At 44.0% G+C, this 26,580-nt stretch overlaps 2 protein-coding genes across 2 annotated transcripts in view; both read right to left on the minus strand.

The window, feature by feature from the left end:
* Positions 1 to 17,755: 17,755 nt before the first annotated feature.
* LOC139921981 (transmembrane protein 212-like) lies at positions 17,756 to 19,280 on the minus strand. Its single transcript, XM_071912404.2, has 2 exons — positions 19,107 to 19,280; positions 17,756 to 18,091 (listed from the first exon to the last, which is right to left on the minus strand). The coding sequence occupies exons 1-2, from the start codon at positions 19,278 to 19,280 to the stop codon at positions 17,756 to 17,758; spliced, it is 510 nt and encodes a 169-aa protein (XP_071768505.2).
* A 776-nt stretch (positions 19,281 to 20,056) lies between these two features.
* Positions 20,057 to 26,580, minus strand: part of ppp2r3a (protein phosphatase 2, regulatory subunit B'', alpha) — a 28,916-nt gene continuing 22,392 nt past the window's right edge. Inside the window, exons 6-12 of the mRNA XM_071912390.2 lie at positions 25,537 to 25,780; positions 24,952 to 25,000; positions 24,755 to 24,844; positions 24,007 to 24,182; positions 23,754 to 23,872; positions 22,758 to 22,864; positions 20,057 to 22,462 (exon numbers count right to left, since the gene is read on the minus strand). Of these exons, the coding sequence (XP_071768491.2) occupies positions 22,366 to 22,462; positions 22,758 to 22,864; positions 23,754 to 23,872; positions 24,007 to 24,182; positions 24,755 to 24,844; positions 24,952 to 25,000; positions 25,537 to 25,780 (882 nt within the window). The 3' untranslated portion in view covers positions 20,057 to 22,365. The remainder of the gene's footprint in view (positions 22,463 to 22,757; positions 22,865 to 23,753; positions 23,873 to 24,006; positions 24,183 to 24,754; positions 24,845 to 24,951; positions 25,001 to 25,536; positions 25,781 to 26,580) is intronic.

The following is a 26,580-nucleotide window of genomic DNA, read 5'->3' on the forward strand; positions in this document are numbered from 1 at the left end:
ATTTATATCCCAGACACGATATTATCCCAGACTGACATTATACAGCGCCAGCTCTGCGTTCGCTCTCCAACCTCAGCTCATCCCCATTCATCTCTCCTCTATTTGTCCTCACCCACCTATCTCCTCCCCCTCTATCTATCCTTCATCTCTGTGTTATGTGGTTGATACCGCGTAATACGGCCCTTTAGCGTAAATACAGCGCTTTGCCAGTTGCACAGGATCCTTTTCAAGTGGCAGCTCAGATAAGGCAGTTGTGTATTAAACTTTCGTGGTTGCATGGTGCTTGCAAAGGGGGAGGGGAGGTGTGTGTGGGTGGAGGGGGGGGGGGGCCCAGGCTGGTGGCCAATGAATGTTGGTTACACTTGGATTTTTATGCCACTCGCCCCTCTCTCCTTACCTCCTCTTCCTCTACTCCCTCCCATGTGTCCCACTTCCAGCTCTAACCCGTCTCCCTGCTCCCCTCCGCTCCTCCTTCTTCCCTCTTTCCCCACCTCCCCTCCCCTCCCCTCCCTCACCACCACCACCACCACCACCACCCCCCGTTGGCCCTACTTCCCAAACAAGCCTCAGCCTTCAAAAGACAGCCGCCCATTCAGAAGGGTTTGGGGTAGGGGGGCGGGGGGAGGTGAGGGGTGCAGAGTTGGGGGGTGCAGGGTTCTCATTCCCGCTAAATTGTCCCACATGGCTGAGCGTGCTTAGTTTAAACAAACACAGCCACTTCCTCCTCACTGCGCACACACACACACACACACACCGACTGGGCGTACAGGCATGCGCGAACACCAATACACACGGCCAAGCATGCACGCACATATATAAACACACATACACACAATACATTGTATGCCCTGGCAGGCAGTGCACAATGCGTTCACTCTTGCACCCCAGCCAGTAAACTCACAGCTGAGCCCAGACTCCAAAACACAACGGGACCGCAGCGTATTCAATCTATGCTTCCTCATAAAGCTAGCCAGACAGTAATTTATGTATTTCACATGGTGTGCATATTCAGCGGGTGATTCTCCTTCTGGTTGCACCGAGTTAAAAAATAAAACTTTTGTGGAGCTTCGACTGTACGATCCACAATAAACATTTGAGCTGATGAGTCCCTGGAGTCTAACCCCAAAACCCAGACTCATACCACAGGCATCGGACACTGGACACTCTATGTATGTGTGTGTGTGTGTGTGTGTGTGTGTGTGTGTGTGTACACACAAGGTCTTACATTCAGAAAGAGAGAGAGAGAGAGAGATGGAAATAGAGAGGAGGTGGTCAGTAGGATCATTTTAATGTATAGTTTTCACGGGCAAGTTTGTTGTTGTGTTTTTTCCCAAAATACACTACAGATATAGCCATTGTAGAGTGCACACTGTTTATATTCTTGATGCATTGCTGCCACACTGTTCAAGGTATGTGATCAGGAACAGGCAAAAAAGGAGGAAAAAGGCAGGGAGGCAGTGATCGCACATTAAAAATTATGTGTGTCCATCAAAAAAAACAAAAAAAACACATCTCTGTTGATTGAAAGATAGATGGACTTCAAGGGCTGGGTAGTAATGGAATACTTGTAACGGCATTACGTATTGTAAATACAAAACTCAGAAGGTGGGGAAAAAGATAAATTGTGTTTGTATCTAAACCTGAAATTAATTTCCTGAACTTTTTCATTTTTCACTTTTTCTCATCTTCACCTTTATACCTCAAATTTGGCAAAGGAACAGAGAGAAGGAACAGAGAGAAAGAACAGAGAGAAAGAACAGAGAGAGCAGAGAAAAGAACAAAGTAGGCTACATTACTGAGTTTGGGTAATCCTGTGGATTATGTTACTGATATTCGATTAGTAACTTTAATGGAATACACTGTTAACTGTACCCAACCTTGAAGACTTCTATAATGGCCAACACTGTCACTTGACTGCAACACACTTCCCTCCTCATACAGTTACATTTCAAACACTTAGCTGACACTCTTATCCAGAGCAACATACAAGCTTAAGTTCCTGGATCACAAATATTACAACATGAATGGGCAAAAAGCAAATAATATGACCTGAAACAAAGTAGAAATATAACTAGAGAATGCAAAGAGTTTTATCATTCTTTATATCGAGGGCTTTGAGCTAGAGGGGCGTAACTGGCACTTTGAGTGAAAATGAAATCTATAGTAAAAGCTCTTTTTTTTAATCTATTTAGTAGTGTAAGTGTCTCTATGTGTGTATTTATGTAATGACATTATCAAAAGATATTTACACAGTTTATCTAAGTTTTTTTTGTTTTGGCTCTCCTGTTCTCCTGGCCTCAAACCTACTTACGCAATATTACTCAATATTACCATGTAATATTACCATGTAGTTCAATGTGATTATGGTGACATTCCTGTTATCCGTATCACCCAGTGCTACATTACGAGCAGCCAGCAGGAAGGAGTGTGAGGAGGACCGCCACAGCCTCCAGACAATAAACCTCCACCCACTGCCAGCAGACCTGCTGCCGCTCAGCTCTGCACACACAGCATGTCTCTGCCACTAATGCTGCTCCATCAGGACGACTTGCCATGAGTCTTAATTAAGACGGCTATGCCAAGTCAAGAAGTTAGCGCTACTCCCCCTTCATACACACACACACACACACACACACACACACACAGACGGATGGACAAACACACACTCGCGGGTGGATGAACACGCACACACAGACCAACCACCAAGAGACTTTCAGATCACTAGTTTTATGGGCCATGAAAAAGCCTGCTCAGTGGGTGGTGTGTGTGTGTGTGTGTGTGTGTGTGTGTGTGTGTGTCTGCGCACTGAGAGAGAAAGACTATTTAGTCACACCTACATGGGAAACCTGTCTCCTCTCTCACAGACAAGACGACAACTAGCCTTGAGGAGCTTCACAAACAGATGCACATACACACGCGCACATACACACACACACACACACACATAAATACACAAACACACACACACACAGCATCTGAATGCACAACAGAGTAAAGGAATCCTGAATGGATCGTTCAGTCCTTTAAATGCCTGGTCTCCCTTAGGTCCTCTACGGCCTATTCCCACGGCTCATTCCTGTGTGTGGGTGTGTGTGTGTGTGTGAGTATGTGTGTGTGTGTGTGTGTGTGTGTGTGTGTGTGTGTGTGTGTGTCAGGTATGGGACAAAAGCGGGTAGTAGTGTTAATCCATTAGAATAATATGGAATTAGGCCCAAAAATCAGAGAGGACACTTCTGGGAATGGCAAGCCAATGGAAAGTGTACATACATTCACTCACTCTCTTCCACACACACACACACACACACACACACACACTTCCAACACCCCTCCCCACAGCCTGGGGTCACAAGGTCACATTCCTCCTCCTCAATCAGCCTCAGGATTTCACACACTGGGCCAGGGATGCGTGTGTGTGTGTGTGTGCATGCCTGCTTGCCTGCCAGCTTGTGTGTGTGCGTGTCTCTGTGTGTGTTTGGGATGTTTTAGTGATTTGTGGGGGGTCCGGCTTGGGGGCAAGGAGGGGAGCGGGGAAGGAAAATGGGGGGATTGAGAGTGGCAGAAGAAGAAGGAGAAGTGACAGGTATGTAGTGCTGGGCAAGGGGGGGACGGGGTGATGGGAGGAGGGGGGGGGGGGGGGGGGGGTTCTGAAGTGTGTCTGCATGCCCTGGAGGGGGGAGAGAGGAGGAGGAGCAGGAGAAGGAGGAAGAGGAGGAGGAGGAGGAGGAGGAGAAGGGGGGGTCGTTTAACAAGGGAAAGCAATAAAATATGTGGCTTTGCATTAAAAACACCTACTTCCTCCTTGGGTAGAACCCTCAGCTCAGGCCCTGCATACCCACAAACATGCACACACACACACACACACACACACAGAAAACAAAACTTGCTAGCATGATTGCAAATATGTATATGTGCATGCACGCACCAATGCCACTGTAGTCTAATCGTCAGCAATGAAACCAGTTACAGATCCCAAACCCCCACCACACACACACACACACACACACACGCACACAAAACCCCATTTCAGACCAAAGCAGACTCTAGACACTTGAGATACACACTCAAAACACTCACAGTCAGGCATAAAAACAGCCATTAACGACCGGCGGAACTTTCCATGGGCCTGCCAACTAGCAACACCGACACGCCTGGCATGCTAATGTAGGCACGTAAAGTGTGTGTTGTGTGTTTCATGGATGTGTGTTGGTTAGCGCTGTGAGTGTCTGTGTGTGTGTGTGTGTGTGTGTGTGTGTACAGGTGCACGGTTGATCCCTTAGGCCAGCTGACCACACACACACACACACACACACACCCCCACCACTGGGCAGCTCTTCAACAAGCTATTTCTATGGTTGCCGTCCCATGGAAGCATGCGAGGGCATGAGCGGGACGGGGTAGCAGAGCGCTCCGTAACCAATTTCAATCACGTCAACTTTTCTTCATACCTGTATCCAGGAAAGACCACCGTCTGATGAGAATTTGATGGAGAAATTGAACTCTTGATCTCTTAGTAATAATCGCTTTATTCCATCAATTGCTCTCTTCCCCCCTCTGTCGCTCTGCCTCTCCCTTTCGCTTTCGTTCTCCCGCAGCTGTGCAGAAGCTGTCGGGACCTTTTAAATGACAGGAGATGATAAACAATGACTCAGATAGATCTGCCAACTAGAGAAGTGAAAGCGCCGAAATTGCTGAAGTCACATGTTGCATCATGCGCCGTTCATGTATTGAACCGCACCGAAGCCACCGGGACACATTCCAGATATGTGCACTAAGTGTCTGATTAAATACTGTATTATCGATCTATAATGACGCCACAAACATCGTATGGAGGGTTTCATTTCAAAATGCTATATAACCATTATGGGGAAGAAATGCTACACCCGATTTTCATTGGTTACTATTTTAAAATAAATCACAGAAGATTACATCCAACATCACTAGTTACTAGCTATCCAAAGTGTCAAGATAACTAATAACTTCAATGTTCAGTGGTGCGTTTTGCTTTCAGCAACCAGCAATCATTCTGTCACAGTACATGTTCGATTTTTCAAATGATGGCTTGCTCATTTTGGAATGAACCTGTTCACTTAAAATCTAATGACGTCCTCAAGAAATGTTACTATTTTGTAAGTAAAACGCTCAAGATAGCTGTGAACTTCAATAACAGTCAGTGGGGAGCTTTACTTTCATGCCAGCAATCATTTTGTCAGAGTAGGCGTCACATTCTTTTCTTGATTTTCGGATATCTCAATTCTTATCCTAAACCCAGAATGAAGGGTGAGATACACAGATGAGAAGAGGAGAGGAGAGGAGAGGAGAGGAGAGGTACAGCAAACCAGACAGAGGGAGGGTGGGAAGAGAGAGGGGAAAAGAAAGAAGGGGAGGAGGGAGAAGGGGAGTAGAGAAGTTGAAAGGCTTCTTTTATCTTCTTCTAAATCAACTGTCAACAATGCAGGAAATTATCAAGGGGGGGGGCAAAAAAAAGGGAGACGGGGCTCTAGAGAACGACAGAGGCAGGGAAGGAGGGAGGGAGGGAAGCAAAGAGAAAGAGAGGAGGAGGGTAAACATTACAGCTCAGTGCCAAGCAAACATGAGATGCTGGGATACTTCAACAAAGAGCCACCGTTCATAGGGAGAGGGAGCGAGAGGCAGAGAGAGCACACAAGAGAGTAAGAGAGAGGGAAAGAGAGAGAGAGGAAAAGAGAGAGAGGCAGACAGACCGAGAGACAACCAGAGAGACAGTGAGAGAAAAGGCTGGGAAATGGAAAGTGAAAGCATCAACCAGTAACTGTTCAGTATGCTGAGAAAAAGGAGAAAGGACATAACAAAAGGGGGGGGAGACTAAACAACTGGCTCTTTCTTTATGTCTGTTTTTATGATACATGATGTGGTGATTTGTTACGCATTTTAGTTTAAACCCTGTGTGCAAACCAAATTGAACCTCACGGGTTGACAAACTTGAATTGAAATGAAACAGGACACTACTGTACCCGCTAACACACAGCACCTCATACACATACAAATGACCAGGATGTGAAAAACACACCAAGAACTTCACCCTAACATGCATACACACATACTCTACAACACAATAAAAACACAACACACAAATAACATGGAGTTGACTAGCTGCCGTCATCTGACACTATTACCACAAACTACAATATTATGTTACTTTCTGAGTGAGGTTAGGAAAATTCCACACACTCCGGAATGGGCAGTCAGTCCTTTCACTAATTTATAGATTTTCCATATGTGTAGTGGAGTGATGAAAGAGGAGCAGCATCACTGTGTCAAATCACCATGTAGCGATGAATAAAAAGGTGAAATCCACCTCAACTCCATCTCAACTGTGCCTGATCCGCTAATATAAAGACTGGGCAATCATATTTTCTGAATAATATTAATTTAAGTTTAATTTTCATTAAAATATCTTATTTTCATGTAGTCATACTTCTTCTTCTTCTAGAATGGTGGCTAATAATGTGGACTATGAATTTACATCATGAAGATTAATGTCAGCTCGAAAAGTTGACCAAACTTTTGTCAGATGACCAAACTATTTTTACAAATTAAAATGATGTTTAGGTGGGCGTACACTCTGCTCCTTCCCTGCACTACAGCATATGGCATGGCAGCCACGGCACAGAAGTGGTTTTGCGGACCAGCATACAGTCCGGTCCAGTCCACCACAGGGGGAACCCACGTGTTTCACTGCCCATCATAAAGACAAGAGGCTAGAGAGACGAGAGAGCTAAGGAAGAGGAACTGGAGACACTCTCCTCCTGCATTCCAGGTGTTGACCCCTTGACCTCACAGACCAGAGGAACGCCTCCGCACGCCCAACGCACCAATAAGAACACTCCCTTCGCACAGGAAGCAGGAAGTGGCTGGTTTACTGGTCCAAGCAGCTGGACCAGACCAAACCGCAGCTAACAGTAACAGCAGAGGCCCAGACCTTTCAGGGAAGCACACCTGTTGCTTCTGGAGACAGAGATGGCAAGACTGTCTTAATACACAGCATAGTAAAGACTAAAAAACACCACATATGTTGACTTTTGATTGACAGAAAACAGTGATGAACAGCCTTCAAATATCCATAATTGATCAGCCCTGTGTGCATAACTGTATAGTTACAGCTACTACACCTGCTGTAACATCTATTGAGACGCCAGAATCCCCCAAACCTTTAAAGCGGATGATTTGCAATCAGTTGAATAAGCTTTAACCGCAAGAACACCAACATTACAAGCAATGCATAGTAAGGAGTTTTATCTCTAGTTCTTTTGTTGTTCTTTCTCTGCCCCTTCTTTCTCGCAGTCTCTCTCTCTCTCTCTCTCTCTCTCTCTCTCACACACACACACACACAGTTTCCAGGGCTGCATTGTCCTGTCTATGTAACTCTAGAGCTGTTACAGCTTCTGTTTCTGATACACAAGCACTGTTCAGTAACACAACCCCTCGGATAACATGTTCTAGGTTACCAACCAGGCAGTCACACATGCACTCACACACACACACACACATACACACACACAATGACAAGTGTCCTGCCCCTTCCCTGACCCCATTTCATCCAAGCATACCTGAATGCTTTATTGGGCCAACAGCGAGCCACGAGCCAGTGCCGGTGGAAAGGAGAGAACCCAGATTATGTCCGAGGTGAGACAGATAGTTAGACGGCCGCTTGGCATCACGAGTCCTCATGAAACATGGGAACAACTTCCTCATTGCGCTTAGAATAACCTGTCTCAGAATATTGAGGACGCACCATCTCACAGTGCCAAAAAACACACCCAGCCCATCAAACCTGGGTCAAAGAGTATTTGCAAGTCATTTGTATGGTTTCTTTTCACCTGGTTGGAGTACCAGATGGGAGGGGTTTACTGCATCGGGGTAGTTCTGATTGTATCTGGCAAGCTGTCAATCACAGAAAAGTACACTAAATAGATTTTCAAAGGCTTTCCTTTATAAACTTCCTGGCGCTCATTGTCCTGTCCTATGTGGCACACACCAGTGTTCAGCCATTTAAGTGGGATAAAACAAACTATAAAAAGTATCTGCAAAAAAAGATTTCACCCTGGTCGGCAGTCAATGACGCACAACACAAATGAGTTGAATACCTGTGTGGCAATGCTGCACAGGTTACAGTACACAGGCTGTTAACTTACATAGAGTGTTATCCAACCCCTTGTGCATTCAAGTGAAACACAGAGAAAGGAGAAAGAGCCAATGCAACAATGGCTACCCTCCTTCTACCTGACTCCAGCCTTAACACTGTTCTGTTCTCTGTTATACAATTGTAGTCTTTTCTATAAAAAAAAAAGGTAGAAAAAAGACATTTTACAGGTGCAGCAGTGGTCTAAAGCTGGGAAAATCACTTGCTTGCGATTGCATCAGTATCAGTGCAAATCCCAGCTCACACTATGCTGCCATACATCCTTTCAAGCACCACATTCCTGTCTCTCTCACAGCCAACTAAACCAAAAAAATACAGAAACAAAAATGAAAAAGAAATAAAATGATCAGAGGTTGGACTAACAATTGTAATTTAAAGAATGTTAACATATTTTTTTTTATTTTCCCATAGTCATTGAACAAGCTCTGCATACAATGGCAACATATGAGCTCCATCTTGACTTTTCAAACACAGGCCTATGAGCTTTGTTTACATTCTTATTGTGTATAAATATCGAAGCCAAAGAAGCTTAATTTTCAGATAACAGTGTACAAAGATATAAACCAACACACAACTTGTGTTAATGGGGGAAATGGGTGTAATGGACTCAAGCAAAAACAAAACCCTGCTTAAAAAAAAATAAAATAAAGATTGCACTTTTTTCAGATTGGTAATCAGGTCAGTATTCAAGCTGTCCAGCAGGCACACAGGTACTCAAACCTGCAAGTCACCAACTGATCTCCACAAACATTTTCATGCCAAGAATCAGAATGGATAACTTTTGGATAAGGACATCCCCCCCACACACACACACACCACCATCCTGACTGATTAATTACATAATTCTAACAAAATTGAACCATCCTTCATTTTTCAGGTGACCCTCTCTTCCCCCTTTGGGACCTCTGGATCCCACTTTGACAACATTAACATTAGGCCACACTGACACACACAAAACACTGAATTCAGGACTCTCTCTGTCTACTGATTATGCATTACACATTCTGACTGAACCCAAAGACACAAGATGAAAAGTCCTGCAGTAAAATATGTTGAAGGGCTCCTGCCTGAAGCCTTGTCTTCTTTCAGCTGTGTTTCTTGGCCTTTAGGCTACTTATGTTGGGCCTAAATTCTTGATGCTTACTTTCTGCGCCTATGACTTGTGGAAGCGAAATAAATTGCCCATTCATGCACTGGGGAGCATTCCTTCGCACTATCACCTAAACCTAAGCACACCTTTTCAGCTGGTATTGCCCCCCCCTCCACCACCACCACCCCTAAACCCCCCTCCCCCCCCAAAAAAAAAGTAGGATATCAGTTTTTCACAGAAAAAAAAAAAAAAATGCATGGCCACATCAGCCTTTCACCAAAGGAATGTCATCTGACGTCATGTATTTGGGATCGGATTTCTCCTTCTCTCTCTCTCTGAAAAAAAAGTGTGTGTGTGTGTGTGTGATGAGTTAGGTTATTTTTTCCCCTATATTTCTCCAACGTGCCCATTGGATCCAGAGCCCACAGTAGGGGATATGGGATTCCCAAATCATAACCCAATTTTACCCCCCGCCCGCCCCAACCCCCCCTCTCCCTCCTCCAATCATGACAGCATGGCAATTAACCACTCAGTCTTATAATAAAAACCCTGACGCACAATCTCACCATCCGGATCACAGCACTATCTCATATTTAACGTCCAGTTAGTGCCACATCTCATCTTTTCTCTTCACTGATTCGTTACTGTTGTTTTTTTAATCTACGTGGAAGTCAGATAATCGATCGTTACAACCAAGAGCCCAATGTTTGATTTCCACGTCTGCATCAGAGAGAGGGAGAGAGGGAGAGAGGGGGAGAGGGAGAGAGAGAGGGAGATTTGTCTTTCCTGCACAAACAGACACGTAGTCGTTTCTGAGCTTTCGCAGAGAGAGAGAGAGAGAGAGGGAGAGAGAGAGAGAGAGAGAGAGAGAGAGAGAGAGAGAGAGAGGCAGACAGACAGACTGGCTGGAAGGAATGCTAGGATATGCTGGAGTTGAGAATCTTTCTTCTCCAAAGCCCTTTTCTGCATTCTGCAACGACACATAAACTCTGTAAAAAAGTCGCTACAGCCCAGATCCCAAAACATTTCCCAACAGCCATCCCATGCAATAAAAAAACCCAATAGTGTCAATTCAATGATTTCGTAACCCCCCTGTCAAATCTGACTGTCTCAGCATCTTCCATTCCAAGTTATTTTCCAGCTATAAAAACATTCATTTCCTTATTTTGAGACGCTGCAACACAACAGAGTATTTCCAGCATGCAAGACGCGGTGCAACGACCGTGATTTGTTGCACAAATAAGCAAAAGAGAAAAGGTTTTCTCCTGTTGCGCACTCACTCCATCTGAAGTCCTCGGAGACAAAAACACATTCTTTCGTAAAAGCGGAGAAATCGGGACCACAAAGACCCAGCTTCAGACGCACAACCCGACACGTTCAGTTTCGACTAGGCTATTGTAAAGAACTAACACGATAATCCGCAGCGCTTTGCTTTTTCCTCGTTTCAAAATAAAAAATACCCAAAAGTTTCGATTCACCCCCCTCCGCAGGAGTGGAGCAGTTTTCCTTTTTCCTTTGCGCTGGCCAAGTGGCCCAGACTGCCGGCGTCAGCGCTCAGCTCTCCAAACTCACACACACACTTCTAAAACTTTTTCAACATCGACTCTAGCGACCTCCATTCCCGTTGTTTGGGGGGTAATATCATTGTAAAAAAAAAAGTGTAAGAGAACTCACCTCGCTGCAATAAAATAATCTTCAAACAGACGTGGCTGCGCGTTTTTTTATTCCCAGGGTCGGGTCTTGCCTGTCTGCTGGCGCGGCGCGACGCGTACTGGGAGACTCCGCCATGTCAATCAAAACGCGACGCACATGGAGGTCAGAGCCCGCCTCCTTTTACCGTAATACCCGGCGCATTGCAAAAGCCAAAACAGAGAGCAGAAGCTGGTCCCGCAACTTTGTGAAAAAAACGAATCAATAGGCCACGAGAGGCCGTGTTTTACAGTGATTTTAGAAGAGCTGCGAGGCTTTTTCAGGCACGACGTGAAGCAGAGTAGAGCCAGTTAGCTGTTCACTGTAAAGCATTGTCTCAAGTGGCTTATTGCATAGGATGAAACGGCGGTAACACACCACTAAACTAAAAAATAACACGTTCAATAAAGATTTTACCTTAAGTCAGTGAAATAAAAAAAAAACTGGCTCATTAATTGTTAATCGTTCGTCGATCAATATAGTTCTTGAGCAGTTGCCTAGCTGAACACAGTCTTTGCTATAAGCACCAATATCAGAGGTGTTTTTCAGTTAGCGCATTCATATTTAAACTACTGTGATGCGGTCACAGGTGTGCGTTACTATTTTACAACGGCTTCGAACGTGTCTAAGCCAATCAGAACTGAGGACCGATGGTTTTAGAACGATACATTTACTGTGTAATAAATATTGTGTCAACATTTTATTTTATTGGCAGTGGCCAGTGATAAGGTATAAAATTAAACGGTGGGTAAACAAACACCTCCAGTTGGGCGTCACAACCACCATTATGCACAAAAACAATCTTTGTTGTTTTCAGAAAAATATTAATTGGTGCTTTTTCCCCTCAAAAGCCTAAAATGGTGGGTGAACTCTATTCCACAAATTAAAACATTAATGAACACAGTTTAGGTGTGTTTACCCTCCACAATATCCCTGGTGATGACAGACCATGATATCTAAAATTACAGCCGTGATGTGACAGATGTGAGTTGGCCAGTGTCACCTAATTAGTACCGGTCAGTCACTTACATTTCTAAGAACCACATAATGTAAAGTGAACCTGTTCTATCCACCCATACAAAAAAAATAACTATAGTTAATAATACATTTTAGATGGACATAGTTTATTATATATATAGTGATGCAATAGGAGATTTAAAAAAAGCTTGTACTACAGCTACAGACATATTAGTACCTGTATCAGATGCTGAGTGTGTGATGGGTCAAAGCTCTTTCCCAACACCTCTAACAAAAACTTCCAACAATAGGCCAAAGTCCTTCTGGACACCTCCCTATCTGGTGTGTCAAAACCCTGCATCCCTCTGCTGACTGGTCCAAGGGTTACAGGCCTACTGGGGTTTAAAAGAAGAGACTGTTGACCTATGATGCTGCAGAAAGAGAACCAGGATCAAAATCACTTTGATCACCAAGTAGACTACAATCAATGTAGAGGAATTTGTTTTTTTGGTGACTATGGTGCAGAGGGACAAGGACAGCAGGACTTCAGATACAGTATAAAGAGTAGATTGTAGGTATAGATGCATTCAACATTCCTCAGCTGTGTGCATTCAAGCAGCGATATATGGAGTGGTTGCATCTGTAGAGGAGATTCTTTGGGCCTGTTGATGCCTGAAATGAACACATTAGTGTCATGAAGCACAGGTCAGGATCAGAGCTTTAACACTGCCAAGCGTCTGTTCTTACTGTCACCCAGGCAGTTTGAATAGTTTCATTACAAACTGAGATATCCACCATTTGATGAAAGTAACATTGACTCTTCCAAAATGATTGCAAGGCCATTTGAAAATAACTTATGATAGTTTTTTTTAAGGATAGTAGGTGACTGACGTCCGTGGTTGACGAAATAAAGAAAAAACTCCAAACTGGATGCTCTATATTTTTGAAATATTGAATGATAAACTGCAGGTAATTGCTTCAGAAAGGATTTAATGCATCTTGGAAATGATCTTTTAATTTGTGACAATGCTGCAATGATGAGGAGCTGCTTTTAGAGGGATTGTTAAAGGGATGTGCATCCAGCAGAAAGTAGTAGAAAACCTAATAACCCACTGCACAATAGGCCCCTAGTTAGCTATTATGTATCAGGATTCAAAATGGCTCTGATTCCTTCCTCTGATGGGTCCTTTGCATCACAGGTTTGACAATATATTTCTCATTATCCTGAATCCCAGAGATGAATTTCGCAAATTTGGCTCCCAGGCTGAAAAAGTTGAGGAATGCTTCACCAGGCCTGACGAAGGATTGGCTTCTTTTGCCGTTACTTTAAGTTTATATTATTGTTATTAATATCCTACATTAACATAACATGCACTAAATACTAAACAAACAAAACAAGCTATTAAAACAACGGGTAATCCCTCAGTAATGTGTGTGTTTGTCTCCAACAGTAATCTGCCTCTCTGCTTGCCATATTTTCAAGCAAGCAGACTCAGCCAAATACACTCATTGCCCCTGAGTTCTACATTTCTCTCTGCTGGCACACAGACACACACACACACACACACACAAAGACACAGACACACACACACACACACACACACACACACACACACACACACGCACACACATTCCAGCAACTGCACTAAGAAAACAGCCACTAGTGTAATTCCAAGCCGTTAGTACACACTAGCAAAAATGGCCCTGGACCAGGACAGTGTGCCTGTGTGGAATTTAATTCAATTCAAGTCAATAAACCCTAATCATCCCCAAGGGGCGATTGATATGGCAGGCATAAAATCATGTTCATACACAAAGTAGACATCCGCCAAAAATACAACCCCAAGCTAAATACAATAGGAGCAGACAGACTGTGGAGCCCCCTAACTGAGGAAGTAGTGCACTTACTTTCTTGCACTAGGACGTAAGCTCCTCCTCATATAGGTATTATATAATATCTCTCTATAATATCTCTAATTTTTATTTGTGATATGTAGTCAAGATTGTCTAATTGTCTAATAGATCATAGATCTTGGTAATCCACCCTCCTTTCTCCTCATGATTTTCTTCAAGCCCCATCACCAAGCAAGTAACCATGTTAACATCAGTGTTTTCAGCATTCTCTGCTGTCTAAAGCCTCTATTATAAACTATAAACTGTCACCACACAACAAGGGTGAGAGATTACATTTCTCATTTGGGTCCCAAGTAGAAAATGTTTGAGAATACCTAATCAGAATAGGATGGACTTTCAGTTTACTGCATTTCATTCCATTATCTCCCTTGTTTCTAACTTATTGTTTAAAGCTATAATAATGACTTTAATCTTAATTTTGGGTACATTCACATCATATGATCTTGGAGAGTTTGACTTTTTGACTTTTTGACTCAAAATACAGACCTGTTCTCCTGCAATGTTTACAAGCCCCCAAATAGATATAAAGCTACACTTCTTTTCATCAAGTGCACTAATGAGGTGAATCCAGGTAAAAAAAAAAACATGATCACTTTTTGATTTCCCTTATTCAATCTAAACCAATCACAAAGGATTAGATGTAGATAAAGAGAAGCAGACGAGTTAGAGAAGGACTGTCAGGCTTTGAGACAACTGAGATGAGGATTGTGCAACACCAAACCGCAGCTCAATATCAGGAAGACGTTTCGCCGTCACGCACTGTCAGTCTTTGCATCAAAACCTCAGCCGATAAATGTCAGAGTGGAACAAAACGTATTAATTCCGATGAACAAAGCCAAAGCGGGGCAACACCGAGTGACGTATTGGGCCTTTAAAGGCGGCCAGTCGCATTAGATTAGATCTGCGGAGGAGAGCGGGGTGAGGGAACGCTGGAGGGAGCAGATCTTGGAGCAGAGCTGCAGCTATTTCCCCTGTATGTCAGGGCCAGGCCTCCACAACCACCAGATGTTTACCACCAACCCAGCTGCTCGCTCTCTCTCTCTCTCTCTCTCTCTCTCTCTCTCTCCCTCTTCCTCTCTCTTTTTCTCCCTCTCAGTTTTTCTCCGTGGAGCTCTTTAAAGCAAGCCCTCCCTGTAATCATACGCACTCCGTTCACCAGAGGTCTTTGAAGTGCGTGGAATGCTTCCAGCCATATGATACAGTATGTACTGTATAGTCTTATGGCAGAGGGAGAGAGAGAGAGAGAGAGAGAGAAAGAGAGAGAGAGAGAGAGAAAGCGGGAAAGAGATTGCAGGGTTTCTGCCAGCTCTTCAGTGCAGTCCTCTAGATGTTAATTATGCCCTCTCTCTGCTCCTGCATGCTAAAGTGGTGTGTGTGTGTGTTTATGTATGAGTTTGTGTGTGTATATGCATGTGCACATTTATGTATGTGCGTGCATGAATTTGTAAGTATATGTATATCTATATGACTGCGTGACTGTATGTGTGTGAGTGTGTGTGTTTGCACGTGCTCGAATAAGCGGTGGCTAGTCTGAGACACCAGGTGACAGCTGATAAAGGGCATCTATAGCATCAAAGAAGAGCTGCAGGAATATGGTGTGTGTGTGTGTGTTTGTGTGTGTGTGTGTGTGTGTGTGTGTGTGTGTGTGTGTGTGTGTGTGTGTGTGTGTGTGTGTGTGAGACACTTCCTCCCATAGATGTGAGGATGGAATTTGGCTCATCATGAGTTCAAAGGAGTCAACCCAAAGCTCTCTGCACACCAACAAGCACAGACATGCATCTCTCTGTCTGTCTCTCTCTCTCTCTCTCTCTCTCTCTCTCTGTCTCTCTGTCTGTCAATATCTCTCTCTCTCTCCTTTTTTCCTCTGAGTTCTGCAGGACAGCTGGTTGGACTATCAAACATTTGACCTATTTCTCTAGTGTGTGTGCTGGCTGTGCATCTTATATAGGCGGGTGCTTGCATGTGTGTACAGTGTGGATTGGAAAGGAGAAATGCATGAGAAGAAGATGGATGGTGTGAGCTGTTTTGATTCATATACACAGTATCACTGAAGTCCCATCACCTCCCAACGCCATAAAAACACATGATTACAAGAGTGTATTGCATCGTAATTACACTTTAATTGACTAACTGAAATGCAGATGATCAGGAACAAACACCTTTCTCTACCTATCTTTTTCTGTCTGACTCAGGTGAACATAGCAGACAGGACAAAGACAAGCTAAAAAGTTAATATCATTTATACCATCATCATACTTACTGATTTTGGCCACATTTCTAGTGCTAAGCGCTCATGGCTGTGGTGTTTCTGCACTGCACTTCCCATAGATCACCTGTCAATCAAACAGTGTGTCCAGTACTGTGACGTCGTTTTTGGATTTTCTGTTGATGAAGTTTGAGTTTCTGTAGGTGGCGCTCTTTTCTTTGTCTGTTCAGCCATGGTGGCTATCGCTGCTCATGGTAACTACCCAGTTCTTCTTCTACTTATTGCAAACAAACCGCTGTCGTTGCTGCTGGAAACGTGGCCACCGGGTGTTTAGAGCAGCAAATGTGGCAAATATAAAAGCTTTCATGAACTGGGGATGTGTTGAATCACTACTGTTATATCAATCAGCGATAGAGAAAGCAAAATGGATATTTATATGAAAATCTAACAGATTATTACTTTAAATGAAATCTGCAAGACTTAAACTTACCATTCATCTTTTTTTGTTTAATGTTATTCTTTCTTAAATGTTTGATTTGGTATTGTGAGATGTAGTCTTGTAGTCTGAATTGAACTGAATTGAATTGAGGTGAAATGAATTGGACTGAGGTGAAATGAGCTGGCAGACTTAGAGAGATTACTGTCCTCTCTGGTATGTCTGGAACAAGTAGGACACTCCCCCTCATTCAAGATCCTGCCATGCCCAAGGACATCACACTATGGGAAAATCTCCCTCTCCGTCTCTCTCGTTTCTCTGATAAGCTGAATTGGTTCCACTTGTTTCCCCGGTCTTTTCAGGGCATTTCCAGGCAGCTTTATCTGAAGCCCTGCGTTCAAGGGGGATCTGTGCTTGTTCCAGAACCGCCAATCATGTCATGTGTTCCTACTTAGGAGAACAACTTCCAGTCATGACATCACAGCGGGTGACATCACGCCGGGTGACACCACCGCGGGGTGGGCGTCAGCAATCATGGCAGTGGAATGCCCGTGATTCAAGGAGGCGGGACTGCGATTTGGTTGGCTAATTGCTTTGTCCCTGACATTTGTGGAAAACAAGCGGAGTGCCATTTCAAACAATGAGCGGGTCAACTCTGACCTTCGATGGGAGGCAAATTGCTCATGTACAAGTCACAACATGGTGGCATGCCAACCATTACACCATTCTCAGTACAATCCTTGCATTCAGAACAGTAAACCCCCTGCAGAATCCCTGGTCTACAATTACCATTGCTGTGCTGTGAATTACATTCCTAAGAAAAGAAACTGATCTTAAAATAGGAAGACACTGGAATCATCCCAAAACACTTGATAAACTTCATCAGTCAATCCATCAGTCAATATCTCAGAAACAGGTGATTATCCTCAAGAAGTATTTTTGTAAGCAAATGTTTTAAGATGACTAATTTTAAGCGTGACCCACACGGTGCTTTACTTTCATATCATTTTGTCAGAGTAGGTATCGGTTACCTCAGATAGATTTCAGCTGAGAGCAAAACATTTCACTTCCTCAGTGATAACAAAGAAGGAACGCTGCTTTGGCTTGAACAGCATGTAGAAGCGAGAGGTGCTGTCTGGGAAGCAGGGCAGTTCATGTGGATTCCAAGTAATTCTCTATTATGCAGTAGACTTTTTCATTTGAATCGATACTTCAACTCCTTATTTGGGCTGCAGCAATAGTGCAATAGTATTGCAGCAATCATGTAAAAACCCATTAGTCCCCTCAGGCCCTGGTATTGACATGCCCTGTCTTTAGTAACCGTGTGGTGAGGACGACGATGACAAAGAGGGAGAGGATGAAGATGGCGGCGCTGGCGAAGAGGTCGACAGTGCGTAGAAGCAGGTGGTGCCACTCGCCTCCCGCTGGGTCCAGACACGGACCCTGCCCGGCCCGGTAAGGGTACGGGTAGCCAGCGGCGTGGGAGAGGTATCCGATGGCAACCGCTCCAAGGTAGGAGTAGTAGCAGAGAGGCCCGGTCAACACTGCTGCCATGGCGACGGCAAACATCAGCGGTGATGTCATTGCACTCAGGATGGAGAAGGTGTACGCCATCTCCCACTGAGACAGGACAGAAACACACTCATACACACACACACACGTAAGAGGAAAGGAGAGCTGACTAATGTAGTTACCGGTAGCACCCAAGTGGGGGCAGCAGAGAGGTTTCATAAAAAAACTGTTGGAAAGTTACACAACTGAATTGTACAACAGAGTACATAACAGGCATTTGGCCCTCATAGCAGACTGGAGATATCTATGGTATCTGTGGTATGGTAAACAGCATGCCGGCAGAGCCAAGGTAAAATCCAGTGACTAAGTGCTCGTCAGTCGTCTCGGGGATCATTGGCAGTGATTGACTCGGGAATCTCCCATGTACTTTTCCATCAATAAAACCATCAACACCGCACCACACTCACCAGAGACTTCCTGTTTTGGTCCCTGTTTGCCATGGCAACGGTGACGCCAGCCGCAGCGGCCTAGGGAGCAAGGAGCCGTGACATGAAGTGTGTGTGTTGATTCAGTGTAGAGCTGCTTACGTCAGGTGTGCCCGCCACAGTCCAAGACATGTGGGCCTGAGAAACTCAAGAAGAATGGAGCATTTACAGCACTGGGAGTTCCTTCTAAATTACTTGGTGTGTGTGTGTGTGTGTGTGTGTGTGTGTGTGTGTGTGTGTGTGTGTGTGTGTGTGTGAGTGTGTGTGTGTGTGTGTCAGAACCAAAGAAAAACTCAGTTACCTACCAGTGTCCCAGTATCAAATAGTTTGAAGTTTGAAGAGTTTTGCTGTGTTACATATGCATATGGAGTTTGCATACTTACTATACTATACTACACTATACTATACTATACTATACTATACTATACAATACTATACTATACTATACTACACTATACTATACTAAACCTAACCCTATATGCCTATTTGTTTTCCTTTAGAGATAATTTCATTCAAAAAAAACAACATATTTACAATAAAATGTTATTCTAGAAAAAGTACATTTTCAGAAGTGTAGTTAAAAACAATATTAATCCAATTTCGGTGTGCATGTGTATCCAGTGTGTGTGCAGCTGTACCTGCAGCAGGTTACCTACCAGTGTCCCGGTCCATAGTGGTGCAGCTATTTTGGCGTCCCAGCTTAGGAACCAGGGCTTGAAGGAGCCACCAGGGAAAAAGGTCAGAACCCCAGACAGGACGCTCAGTAGTCCCAACGACAGTAAACTGCACCCTGCTGAACACCAACCTGCCATCACAACTCCACACACACACACCAGCTAATCTCACTTTAAAGGAAGTGGAACAGAGACAAATCATGAGGAGGAGAGGTGGAGGAACCAGGGCAACTGCAGACAAACACACCTACATACAGGCTGTGTGTGTACAAAAGGAGGGAATGATGAGACGTGTGTGTGTCTGTGTGTGTGTGTGTGTGTGTGTGTGTGTGTGAGTGTCAGAGAGGGGTGTGTGGGTGTATGCATCACCACAAGGAATTCTCAAGGAGAATACATTTCTTTAAAACATCTTTATTTAAACTCAGTTTCAGGGGGAAAGCAAAAAAGAACAGGAGAGAGGAAGACAGGAAAACAGGAAAAAGAGAGCAAAAACAGAAAGAAAGAAAGAAAGAAAGAAGGAAAGAAAGAAAGAAAGAAAGAAAGAAAGAGACAAAGAAACAAAGAAGGTAAAGAAAAAGACAGACAGAAAGAAACACCATGCCAATACAATAACTGTCAGGATTCGAACACGTCTTAGCCTACTCAAGTCTCCTCTGCGTGGAGGAAGTACATCAAAGTAAAAGTCCTCTCTCTACCTCTCTGAGTAGAGATGTAATTTCAAAGTAAAAGTCCTCCAGCTGTCCGGAGCGCCTCTGGTCGGAGGCCGCTCCCCCATGGCTTCTCTCCTTGCCCAGCGCTGAGTGAGCGAGCACCGGGACACTTTGCATAGAGCCAGAAAGATTTCACACAGGAGCAGTCACATTGCCGTCCAACGTTCCTCTTTAGCATCATCTGGATGGACTTGTCTCCTTGAGAGTGTGTGAGTGTGTGTGTGTGTGTGTGTGTGTGTGTGTGTGTGTGTGTGTGTGAGTGTGTGTGTGACTACAGCAGTGAAACACCAGTCTCAGAGGGTCTTGTGATTGTCAGGTGGGCGGAGCCTCAGAGCCTCAAAGTCCTCCAGAGGATCCCACCGCGTTCTGCTGATGACATCATCACCGTGCGTCTAACACACAAACATACACACACCTACCATAATTTAACCCCACCCCCCCTACACGCCACACAGTGGCACAGCAATACAAACCATCAAAATACATCAAATTCAGAGCCGTTATATCTATAATGGCTTATTATTATTGTTATTATTATTATATAGAGTTAAATACACAGGCACATTTACAATGGCTATAGAGCAGAAGGGGGAAACTCATGGTCCTTAAGGCCTTACAGTGTCCACTAGCTCTCTCCCTTTCAATAGAGACTGGAGTGTGTGTGTGTATGTGTGTGTGTGTGTATGCGTGCGTGTGTGTGTGTGTGTGTGTGTGTGTACAGTAAGTGCCAGTAAGAGAGGTATACGCCAGTGAACTTGCAGCCGTTGAGGACAAGAGTTGTCCCATTCCTAATTAAAGAGTTATACAAGCACACACACCGACCCTGGGAACACCGTCCCCATGGCAACAACTACGTCATATAAACAGCTTGACTCTGAGAGCTACACATCACACGCTCCTAAACACACTCCTCTATCAGTGATTTAAAAGCAAACACACGCTCCTAGCTATTACAGTACGGGCAGTGTACACACACGCACCTGTCCCTGTGAGTGCAGCACAGTAAATATGGAGTTAAGAGACGCTCATAGTAACAGTGTGTTTTGTATGTGTGTTACGGGGAGAACAGGCATCAAAAAAACCTCTGCTTTTTATACAGAATGACCATGGAATACGACTGTGAGGTTTCCGAGTAGAAACTAAAGAACTAGTTGACAGTAACAAAAGGAAAGACTTGATATCTAAAACAGTTTCCCTCATGAACCTGAAGACGTGTTATTTTTGGAATAAATATGGACGAGGACAATATTACCAGCTACTAGCATATACAATGACTAGTTTACTAGTTTGTTACTATCCACAATCAACAAGGATGTGAGAAAACTACTTGGGTGTGTGCGAAGTGATGGCATGAGATGGATGGCAACAACTCGCAGCTCTTATGCGCATCTATTGCGTTATTACAAACGTTGCGTAACAGAGATGGAAATGTGTGGGCAACTCTACCAGAGAGTTTGATATGTTTCTTAACGTGCATCAGTCTATGTACAGATCTCTCACTGTGAACTGATTGAGAATTAGCTCATTGAACATTGCGGTCCTCACGCGCGGATCTGAAACTCTCCTTCCCAGGTCAATAAAAAAACTGATCACAGAGGGACTCCAGAGGTGGAGCGCTGATAACGCCGCTCTAAGAATAGAGCGGCTCAGGCTGTGCTGTGACCTGAACTCCCTCATGGAAAGGTTAGCCAGCCGCGGTTCTGCTGCATGGCAGTGATGGCATGCGGCGTCGGCAGGCAGGAGCACAGACCGGCCACAAGGAGGAGCTGCTGAAACCGTCCGAACTGTTATGTGATTCCTCCCTGCAGGAAAGGGACTGGAGGTTTAACAACTTCCTCTACAAGGGGCACAGTGACATGCTGTTCGAGCAGGAGATTGTTGCTTTCCAATGGCAGTGTCTGTCTGTCTGCCTGTCTGTCTGTCGTGTTATTGGGCAGTATACTATCTCTATCTGTCTGTCTGTCTGTCTGTCTCTCCATTAGCCCTCTATTTGTCTGTCTAACTGACAGTCTACCTGTCTATCTTATGATTAACACTTACAAAAATACAGGACTGATGATTGTCTTCTGGCAGGATTGTCAGTAGAGAATTCACAATGGCAGCTACATTATTTTACAGTAAAGTTTGTTTCTCGTTCTCATTCCTTTTAGAGCTTATCCGACGTCTCTCCCCTTTCCGTGGCTTTGTTCTCTCAGGTGGAGCGAAGAGCTAGAGGCAGTGACCTCGCTTTCTGTACGAATACAGACGTATTATTGCACCAGATACAGTATCGTACAGTATTGGCTTACAGTCTCACACACACACAAACACTAAGAAGTCCGTTCTGAGGAGAAACTCAGTCTTTAAACTCCAGAGTCGTCATAAGACAGCTGCCAGAATCCTTTTTTTCTCGCTTTGTTTACATCCATCCGTTTTTTTTAGTCGTCCAGCCGATTCTTTCCGACTCCTCTGTCCCCCCGTTCCCTGTCTGTGTTTTCCAGGGAGAGAGGCCCAGAGGTTCCAGGATGGGAATTTCATGCCGACAGGTCGGATATGACCAGTTTTTCCATCTTATTCCCGATTTCCCCAGGGACTTGAAGCTCATCGGACTCATACTCATCATCGAATGACCTGGGAACACAACACACACATAGAACTGGTTAATTGTTGCTACATATAGATAGAAGCATTTGATACAATCTTTTGCTCATCAATTCCAAGTAATTCATCATCATTCTCAACAGGAGTGTCTTTATGACTAGTGTTTGCAAGCTACTTTATTCCATGGAAAACTGGGTGGAAAACTATTCAGAGAACAGGTATGCATGTGTGTGTCTAGATTTCTATGCTCGTGTATGCGTGTGTGAATGTGTGTTTTTGTGCGTGCGTGTGTGTGTGTGTGTGTGTGTGTGTGTGAGTGTCGTACCCCTCATGTAGCTGTTCATTTGCCGTCTCCTCCGCCACCAGTATCTCATACTCCTCTGAGGCATATTTATCCCAGTCAGATGGCTCTGGACCCTCACTATCAATGTCCTGGAACACAACACACACACACACACACACACACACACCTCAAACATCAGTATTTACAGAGACACAGCAGTAGGAGAAGTTCATACCTCTTTACAACACAATAAAATAAAGCATACAGGTATACTAGAAAGGCCAGGCTTTTGATGCCCATTCTGAGTTCAGAGTTGAAGCAGCCTTGTAAATTAAAAGTTATGAAACTATATGAAGTAAAATCCAGAGTGTAAAAAAGGGAAAAACACAATAGGCAATAACAAGTATCATTAAAATGAATCTAAATGCATAGCAGCTGGAAGAGGGGAGGGAGAGACATTCACACTTCTGGGTACCAAAACCCCGTAGTCCATTGTCCTGCTGCTAATGGGGGTATTTAATGTGGAGGAAATTGTCAAAACTGTCTGTATTCATTTTCCAAGTCAATGTTTTAGTATTCTAACAATGCTGGCATTTAAAGCTCAGATATTTCAGAAAAGTCATGGAAGGATGAGGACATTATAATTACGGTGTCGGAGAAAGTTTTAAATCTTAATGACCAGTGGTGTCGGCTTTTGGCCTTTTTAAATGTATGTTCAACTCTTCGTTCAAGTTTAACAAGGAGATGGTAGGAAACTATTTTCATATCTGCATCATACTTTCCCTAAAATCTAAATAGTTAACAAGGAGACACTTTTTTACTTTAAATACACTGTGTAACAAGGAGATTCAATGCTTTTTAACTGTGCGCTTGTTTGACAATTAGTGCGCATTATTTCTGAATGCTGTCAAATGGTCTGATTTTTGCTTCTTCGTCTTCCCAGCTGCATCATGTGATCATCGCCCCTCACTCCCCCTTCAAACCGCCAGCTCCCTCCAGTGAAGCCAAATGCTGCATACAAGAGATGCAGATGCAGACCTTTTGCACAGCAAATGGGTCTCTCTGCTCGTGGTCCAGGTATTTCTCCAGGTTGAAGAAGGTGTCGAAGAATATGTGGGCCATCCGGCAGCGCTTCAGATCGCCCAGGGTGATCTTACCTGGAGACACAACACACACACACACACAAAAAGAGAGAGTTGAGAGTGGGAAAAGGGTAGGGAGTAGAAAAGAGAAAAGATAAAGACATGTAAGATAGTGAGGAAAATACCAAAGGAGAGTTGGTACTACAAACCTTGGCTCTCAGGTTTGACCAGGTCGAGCATCTGGCAGAGCAAATCCTGGAAGGGCAGGGGTTCGATGCCCATCCCTTCCATCCTCTCACACTGCTCCTCGTAGAAATACTCCAACTCAAACATGGACAGGACGCCGTCGCCATCCATGTCCATACAGCGGAACCAGTACTCTATACTGGAGAGAGAGGACAGAGAGTCACACACTGGGCACAGACACAAACACTGAACCGGTAGTAGAAGAAGTACATTTGTAACAGATGAGGGAGGGGGGATCAGGCTGGAGAGTCTCATATTTAGACATATTTACAGTACATACACTAAGTCAAAAGTTTGGACACACCTGATTGAATGTACTATGTTTTTCATTATCTTAAAGCCATTTTGATCCAAACGCTTATTCTTAAATGCTTGAAATGTGTTTTTCAGACAAATATAAATAGTGAAGTTAATGCCTATGTATGAATTTCTTTCCAAAGCCTTTGCCTTTCCATCAAGGCAAAGGGCGGCTACTTTAAAGACTCTAAAAGATAAGATAGTTTTGATTTGTTTAACACTTTTTAGATCACTGCATAATTCCATATGTGTTATTTGATAGTTTTGATGTCTTTACTATTATTGTAAAATGTGAAAAATAGTAAAAATAAAGAAAAATGCATGTGTCCAAACTTTTGACTGGTAGTGTAAATGCACAAACAACTGCTCAATGACACACACACACACACACACACACACACACAGGTGTATTACCTGGTGAGGTTTTTCTTGTCTTCCTCGGAGATGAGGAACCAGACAAACTCGGCGTAGCTCATCCTGCCCTCTCTCTGCACAGAGTTACCCCTGGAAACAAGGAGCAGGACAGGGCCATTCATATTCAGTGTACCTACAGTATTATGGTGAAGTAATCCAACTCCTCTGTGTTTGTTTGTGTGTGTGTTTCTGCTTACCGAGTGACGGCCCCTGAGAACATTCTCTCTATGATTCTGTTTGAGGATGCTGTCACAGGAGAGAAAGAGGAAAATAAGTTTGTTAAAATTGTTGTTGTATTGTTAAAATACACAGAGACAAATGGATACAGCTGTAAACAATTGCATATACAGTCGATTGCGTAAGTACTGAATCAGCGAATTAAAGTTTGGCCCATTCATAGTATAATAGAGTAACAGTGTAATGGATTTCATATTAGGCAAGATGAATGTGTGCAGCCCAGGAAGAAAAGCTGCTGTTTTGTTATGGCTAGTGGGGGTCCAAATAAACAAATCAATGTTCCAAATCAAAAAGACTGTCTGCTTCTGATTTAATATGGTTTTAAACTATATTAAATCAATAAAAGTCAGTTAAAAAAGACCAACTTCACGTCACTGACCATTTTTTATGGTTTTCACTGTAAATAATATTAACTTGCCTTAAGGTCTAATTTCTTTTGTGATATTCTTTTGATTCCAGCAACAGAATCAATACGCCACCCTGCCACCTAACTGACTCACCAACTGACTGAACTGACAGACATGCTGGCTGTTTGCGTGTCTCACCGTGGTCGTTGTATCTCGCCAGGTCTTTGGGGTCGATGTAGAGGTCGTGGTCGGTGTCCAGCTCCCAGAACTTGCAGTAGATGACGTAGAAGTGTTCGTAGGAGAAGTAGTCTGTGATCTGGTTGATGTCGTCCTCCTCCTCCAGCAGGGCCAGCGTCTGCAGGAAGTTGCTCCTGCGCAGCTCCATCATGGTGACGCGGCCCGTCCACGAACGGTTCACCACGTAGAATATCCGCTGGATCACCTGGGAAATGGCATTTATTTCCATCAGCGCTTAATAGTAGTTAATAGTCGATTGAAATTATTTATGAAGCGTTACACAAAGTGCTTTACAGCGTAACAAAAGGCAGAATAAATACAACTAAAAAGAGAGAGAGCAAGCAAGTGAATATTAAAGAAACATGGACAAAGCTGGTGTATGTACAGTATTGCTTGGAAAATCTTGCAATACAGAAGCAGGATAGGCATAGGATGACATTGATATATATATATACTGTGAGTGCATCTCTCTCTCTCTTTTATCTCTCTTATCTGGTTATGGCAGGGTTTCTTCAGTCTATGGGACTCGTATGGGATCTATATGAGAAATCTACTCTCTCGCCCTGGGATCCAGGCACACTAAAATGTATTAATCCTCTTGCCATGTAGGGATCTACCAGCAATGCACCCACAACAGATTTTTGGCCTTGACCCATAATCTTAGTAAGACGAGTCTATACCACATATCAGAGACAATAGGCTCCCTCCAGGCTCCCTCTCTCTGACGCACACCCTCTTAAGCTTGGTAAAGTACGGATTAGCACCTATTTCCTGGTACATGGACCTCCAACGGCCACTAATGTCTCATACAGTAGCGGGGTCAGCTGGCCCAGACTGAAGGAAGTGTCTAAATATGGGCAAGTGGAGGGCCGGGGCCTCTGCAGCACCGGGCTGTAGGGGGCATTAGTGTTTCCGTGATGTCATCACACAGTGACGCACCAGAACCTCGGCCTTGCATTTCTACGCCTCACCACGCAGCAAACCCTCACCTCGTGTCGCACGTGT

This window comes from Centroberyx gerrardi, chromosome 17 (genome assembly GCF_048128805.1).
Source record: "Centroberyx gerrardi isolate f3 chromosome 17, fCenGer3.hap1.cur.20231027, whole genome shotgun sequence".
Lineage (NCBI taxonomy): Eukaryota > Metazoa > Chordata > Actinopteri > Beryciformes > Berycidae > Centroberyx > Centroberyx gerrardi.

Excerpts from the sequence above, each read along its gene's own strand:
- LOC139921981 (XM_071912404.2), bottom strand. The coding sequence starts at position 19,280 with ATGGCAGGTTGGTGTTCAGCAGGGTGCAGTTTACTGTCGTTGGGACTA. Across the intron at positions 18,092-19,106 it reads TGGTAGGTAACCTGCTGCAG|TGGGAGATGGCGTACACCTT; the intron begins GTACAGCTGCAC and ends GTCCTGTCTCAG.